We start from the raw sequence: 6,033 nt of genomic DNA on the forward strand, positions 1-6,033 counted from the left end.
GTATCATTGAAAACGAACGCTTACTTTGCCTGTTTGCCGACGCTTACCGGAAATGTTCAGATGCAGCAGAAAGAAAAGCAACTCACTGAAAACAAAAGGATACACTGGGAAAGAGAAACTAAGAAAGCCCTACCTCAAAATACGGTGCACCGAAGCGCATAGGCCTGAGCTGCAAACCGTGACAGCAGACGAGTTAAAAGAAGCGGATCAGATTGATTGCAGCACGCACGCGTTGACTGCGAAGCCGCAGAACGACGTCTTTGTATCGCCTTCCTGAAGAGTGTAGAAGCCCGAGCGAGCTGAAACGTGCGTTTGCTGCCGGTCTTGTGAGTCGTTATACCCCGTTCACTGCTGGTGAACCGGCAAATTCTGTTCATTCCTTTATCGGTAACTCATTTTTCTCTTCCCACTGCCAAGCCTCGGACCTCGAGGAGCAGCACTTCTGCGCATTCCCACCCCTCTGCCAGGATTTGTCGCAGTAGGGAAAGCCTTGGGCTTGGACTTTTCTCCTCGTGCAATTAGTATCCCACGCGTACCTCAATAATCAGCGAGAACGCGTCTGCAAGATGTGGAACCTCGTCGACGTACACGATCAGAACCGTAACACCGTCACCATAGTATAGTTCATGCGTTGGAGCCTAGAGCTTGCTCACGGGAAAGCCTCTGCCGATGTACCCAAAAAACAAGCCGTTCAAGCGGCATTGTGGGGGGGACAATGGTCCTGTGCTCCGTCAGAAGCGCGATGCCTGTACCACGCAGTATGCCATGCCTCCGTATCTCGGTCGGGATGCGCCCGACTGCTTGGGGCTCATTGTGCGCCGAATGCGGTGCCGCAAAGTGCGTCATTCCGCCTGTCGCTGGCTATCCCGTTTGGACCACGAGCGCCCTAGCTGTCATCCATCGTTGCAGCGCCACCTCCGTAGTGACGTCTTTCCACGACGAGACAGCTGTCCCACCCTGTGCGCGCCGTGTCACTCTATACCAAAAAGTCGTAGGTGCCGTTTTCTAGCGGAGTCACCACTCGAGGCGCCACATCTCACCACTGGCTTCGTCGTAATTTGGCTCAAACCCCCAAAAAATAATAGGTGGTGTTGTGTCCATCGAACGCGTAGCCGGAGTCTGTGGAACTGTCTTCGTTGTTCGTCTGATCAAAACACACAAAGAAAAGGCGAAGATGAGCACAGCTGCGAGTTTCGATACAAAAGAAACGCCCCTCTCTATTCTCATCGCACTTCGTGAGGGGAGGGGAGGGGCAGAGTCGACAGCCCACGCATCCTGCGACAAGTGAATACCATCTGGTGCGTTATTTCTTAATCCTCCTCGGCGCCATCAGTGTTTCCTTTTCCACTCAAAGATGCAATTAACGAAGCAAAAAGTGGGCTGCTTTCAACGTCTAACGTTAGAAGATTTTAATACGATGCATTCAAACCGCCATGTTGCCGCCTCTTCCATTGTAAAGATCAAAGAAGAAAAAGTTGTCCAGCTGAGGTACTCCTGTCTTTCTCGAGCTAAAGGAGAAGCAATGAAGTGGCGGAGACGGCTGCGCTAAGTAGTCTCACTCAACGAGAGAAAACACACAAAAGAAAAGAAATGTTTTTAGTTCCTACCTTTGAAGCACCGTTGCGCTAAACAGCAGTCGGATATACCCGTACAACTGCAATCCGGAGCCTTTTAGGAGACAAACAAGTAAGTAATTACACGGAGGAACGAAATCCTAGACAGATTCTAAACAAAACAAAAATCAAGAATAATCTGCTGCTAGCAGGGGAACAACGAGTCAGCCCTACTTCTCCTGGGACGCCAACGGCTCCCCGCTCCTCTCAGGAGCAAGTAAGAAATCCACTACTGCTTACTCACAAAGGCGGGGTCTGTGTAGAGCTTAACAAGGTCCATCGTGAAACGAGTGCTTTGATCCATATCGGCAATCGACACGTATTCGTTTGGCAGATGCGCCATCTCAAACGGCCCAGGCCCAACAATGACGGTGGGAACGCCGAGGACGTTTTGGAAGTAGCCGGCCTCCGTGCCGCCGCCAATCTTGCGCACCTCGTGATCCTTGCAGAGGTGCCGCGACTGCTTCACCACCGGATCGGCCTCATCGGCGTTAAAAGCGGGGTAGCACGCGCCGGGGGTCACCTCCACCGAGGCCTCCGGGTACTCCTCCTTCATGGAGGGCAGGATCACCCGCTGGATGTACTGCCCCACACGCTGCTCAATGTCGTTGGCTGTCTCGCCATCTGTGACGCGCACGCTGTACACGAACTCGCACTCCGCCGGCACCGTGTTCACCGCGTTGCCGCCCTTGATGACGCCGGTGGAGATGCACGCAAAGGGACATTGGTAGGTTTTGTCCTGCACACCGTTCTTCTTGATCTCCAGCGCAATCTCGCGGATCTTCGTGATGATCTGCGCGGCGTACTCGATGGCGTTGCAGCTCGTGTTCATCAGCGCCATGGAGGAGTGGATCGCCTTGCCGCGCACACTCACGTACCACCGGCTGATACCTTTGTTGCCGGTGTAGACGCGCATGCTGGTCGGCTCACCGATGAGGCAGCCATCCGCCTTGAAGCCCTTGTCCTTCAAGTACGCCGTGAGAATGCGTGCGCCAATGCAGCCCACCTCCTCGTCGAACGAGAAGGCGTAGTGGATCGGCTTCGCGCGTTTCATCTGCAAAAATGCAGGTGTGAGGGACATCACCACCGCAATGAACGACTTCATGTCGCACGCACCACGGCCAAACAGCTTGCCGTCCTTCTCCACCATCACAAAGGGGTCCGAGTCCCACTTCTGGCCGTCCACCGGCACCACGTCCGTGTGGCCAGACAAAATGATGCCGCCCTGCGTCGCGCCGTTGTCTGCGGGGAATGTGGCAAAGAGATTCGCCTTGGTCTTCTCCGGGTTGTACACCAGCGTGGACTCCACGCCCACGGACTTCAGATACGCCTCAATGTAGCGGATCAGCTCCAGGTTGGAATTGCGGCTGGTGGTGTCGAAGCTGATGAGCTTGCCCAGCCACTCCTTGTGTGAAGACGGGTAAGTCGACATGGCAAATACCTTCGAAGTGAATACAAGGAGAAGCAAATGAAGGCAAAGAACAGTACTTCTTGCAGTTGTGAGAAGCGTGACGCAAAGCCGCTTAAATGATTTCTTTCCCTTTCACCTAAGAATGACGAGATTCTGAAAACAGGAAGAGGACGCCGACTTTGACGCGGATACCGTGAAGCACCCGAAAAGAGAAGGGAAAAGCTCAGTGGGAAAAGAAGTCGTTCTCTGACCACGCCCGGCGGCATCGCTACCATCATCGCCGCCTTCTGTTGCACAACAGTGGCGCTGCAACAACAGCGGAAGTGCACAGCAACACTCCTTGCACACGTAGCAGAAGCTGAAAATGACGTTCAACGCCTTAAAAGACTCAGGACTACGACGTGGAAGAAACGGGCGAGACCCTGGAAGCTGAAATTGTCGAATACTGCTTGGACATTTCTAAAGGTCACTTCTCATGGTCCCAACAACAATTTGTTGTGGCATTCGTATTTCTCCTCTTCTCAGGAAAGCGCAGCCGGAAAAAAAAAGAGGAGGGGAACAGCACAGAGGTAACTCGCAGGCGAAACAGCAGTGGAGCCTTGAAACCGCCTACAAGCCGGTCAACAGTACTTACGACACAGGATAGATATTTCATCTCGGAAGGCGGTGCTCGTAATCTTCTTCGTGGTAGAGCAGAAGGAATTCATGAAGTAGCGCACGCAGAGTTGATAGGCCTCTGCGAAAAACGTCGCTATGGACTCCTTGGGCTCGCAGTCCTGCATGAGCAACAGACGCGCAGGCGCGAGTCCCACGTAGGCGGAGATGCAGTAGGCGTCACCGTAAGGGCGATCGACTTTGCTCATGTAAAAGTCGCTCCTGGCCCACATACTTTCGTCAACTACATCTAAAGCCGAATAAAGAGAGAATTGGTGGGTCAGCGCAATCTCGCTGTTGTTGCTGCTGCCGGCACTATACGAAAACAAGCAGGCGTCGTTGGGGCCGACGATGATAAACTGCGTGAACGTCATTGCAACGTAGAAGAGAAGGTCCGTGAGCAGGACCCACCGCAACTGAGAAGAGGCTGCTGTTATTATTTGTCAGAGCATACAGTTAGGAAGGAGACGAGGGTGGTGAAGTAAAGATGCGGTGAAAACGGAAAAAAGACTGGATGGGTAAATCCACTTTCCGTCAACTCCTTTTCGCACCGTCCTCACACGTATCCGTTACACTGGACAGCTGGATTCCTCCGCGGTTCACAGTCATAGAGGGAGGCACAGAGGGAACACGGAAGCTGACGAGCAGCAGTCATGCGTATCACCGCCGCCTCACATTAAACACTGCAATGAACACGTTTCGCTGCGGTCCCAGGAACGGCCCACGACGCCAAAGATTCAATGGGAGTTCACTGGAGAAAAGATGTTGATTTGGGCCCTCATCGGGCGTTTCCTTTTCCGTCATCGGGGCACAAAACTCACTGACCAGCGACCGGCAAGGGAAGAAAAACCGGCGATCCTACACGATGACGGCAAGGGAAGTTTCTCCCCCTCAACTGCAGTTGAGAATGCGGACTTCGCCAACAAACCGGTTACGCGCAGGTGTTGCACAGAAAGCACATTGGTAGAGAAACCCGACTCGAAAAGAGCGTCAGCGGACCTTTTCCTTCTCCATCTTACGACCTTCTTTTCCCGCCGTACTGTACGCTGGGTCCACGCACAAGGTCCGAAAGAGGCAGCGGACGTGCAGGCACCCACATGGCTCCCGTGCCGCCGCGCACCACCTCCTGCGCCGCACGATCTCTCGTGTCTTTGACCTGATCGTGCTCAAACGCTACTTGGCGACGGAAGTCAGCGAGCTCCATTTGCATCCGATTTAGGTCATTCTCGTAGTCGAGCAGGAAGCGGCCCAACGCGTCCAGCTCGAAACCTTTGTAGCGTCGCCGAGGAGTGCTCTCACGCTGGAGTTCACTCAAGGCGACGTCTGCCGGCCGTGCAATCTCGGGTTGCACCAGCGCAGTGTTGTCCTCCTCGTCGGACGAGTCGGAGGCCTCTGGTGTGCAGACGATAGAGCTGTGCTTGAGAAACTGCTTGTGTTCCGCACGCTCGATAGCGTCGTGTGTGACGGCGTAGTCGTCGAGGATGTCGTTTCGCCGTTTCTCTTCCTCTTCCAGAACATCCTGCAGCACTGGGCCGAGAGGGCTGCCGTGCAGTGGGGCAGGCACAGTTGTGATCAATCGCTCCACGAGACCCTGCCGAGCGAGATACTCCTCACCAACAATTTCGCGGCGCTGGGTGAACTCGCCAGCCAATAAGTGAATGACGCCTTGCTTGTAAAGGTCCCGGCAACGGTTAAGCAGTCGCCGCTGCAACTTCTTCCGCAGCAAATAACCTCGACCGATTCGTTGAAGCCGCGCGGAGGCTTCATCTGTGCTGAGCGCAGAAGAAGCCGGCCCCCTCGGCCTCGCATCCGTTTGACTGCTCTCGAATGGGGCGACGAGGAAGCAGAACACAGCATCGTGCCGCTCGTCCAGCAAGGCTCTGTCACCCTTCTCGTCCAGCTCGGCACCCCTCCTCGACAGAGCTTCGTCTTGGACAATCGAAGCCCACCGCTTCCCAAACATCGACATCGTTTTAAGATCCAATTTTCGGTCTACCGATAACGCCGTACGCGACTGTTGCTCGCTGCAGCACAGAAGTCGTCGGTTCTTCTCCTCATCGGCGGCACATTTCGCCAGAAGAGACTCCGCACGCAGGCGGGCCGCCTCCACAGCTTCAGCGCGCGACTTCGACTGCGCGGCACTGAAGACTCGGGCAACAGCTAGTTCCTCCGCTTCAATATCGTGGCGTGCGGCGCTCTCCTCCGCCTCCGCACAAGCAAGCGCAGCAGCGGCGCGGACACGGCGCTCCTCTCCCGCGACGGCGGCACGACCGGACACCTCCTCGGCGACGCAGTCCGCCATCGCGCGCTGCAGACGGGACTGCAGTCCGCGCACGGCCACCGCACGGTGCAGCA

At 55.1% G+C, this 6,033-nt stretch overlaps 3 protein-coding genes across 5 annotated transcripts; all 3 read right to left on the reverse strand.

Annotated features, from left to right (window-relative positions):
• Window positions 1–1,842: 1,842 nt before the first annotated feature.
• Window positions 1,843–3,202, reverse strand: ABB37_10127 (glutamamyl carboxypeptidase putativemetallo-peptidase Clan MH Family M18; the record flags this gene model as incomplete). Of its 3 annotated transcripts, none has more annotated exons than XM_015809888.1 (1): window positions 1,843–3,202. In XM_015809888.1, exon 1 carries the CDS (start codon window positions 3,043–3,045, stop codon window positions 1,843–1,845), a length of 1,203 nt encoding a protein of 400 aa, XP_015651528.1. In that variant the 5' UTR covers window positions 3,046–3,202. The 3 variants fall into 3 exon arrangements, with proteins under 3 accessions (XP_015651528.1, XP_015651527.1, XP_015651526.1); XM_015809887.1 differs by having other exon boundaries at window positions 1,843–3,178; XM_015809886.1 differs by having other exon boundaries at window positions 1,843–3,055.
• A 442-nt stretch (window positions 3,203–3,644) lies between these two features.
• ABB37_10128 (unspecified product) lies at window positions 3,645–4,109 on the reverse strand (the record flags this gene model as incomplete). The annotated part of the gene is made up of 1 exon (XM_015809889.1): window positions 3,645–4,109. The coding sequence occupies exon 1, from the start codon at window positions 4,050–4,052 to the stop codon at window positions 3,645–3,647; it is 408 nt and encodes a 135-aa protein (XP_015651529.1). The 5' UTR covers window positions 4,053–4,109.
• Window positions 4,110–4,693: 584 nt separating this feature from the next.
• ABB37_10129 (hypothetical protein) lies at window positions 4,694–5,980 on the reverse strand (the record flags this gene model as incomplete). The annotated part of the gene is made up of 1 exon (XM_015809890.1): window positions 4,694–5,980. One exon carries the CDS (start codon window positions 5,978–5,980, stop codon window positions 4,694–4,696), a length of 1,287 nt encoding a protein of 428 aa, XP_015651530.1.
• Between the last annotated feature and the right edge of the window lie 53 nt (window positions 5,981–6,033).

This window comes from Leptomonas pyrrhocoris (assembly GCF_001293395.1).
Source record: "Leptomonas pyrrhocoris isolate H10 chromosome Unknown, whole genome shotgun sequence".
Taxonomy (NCBI): Eukaryota; Euglenozoa; class Kinetoplastea; order Trypanosomatida; family Trypanosomatidae; genus Leptomonas; species Leptomonas pyrrhocoris.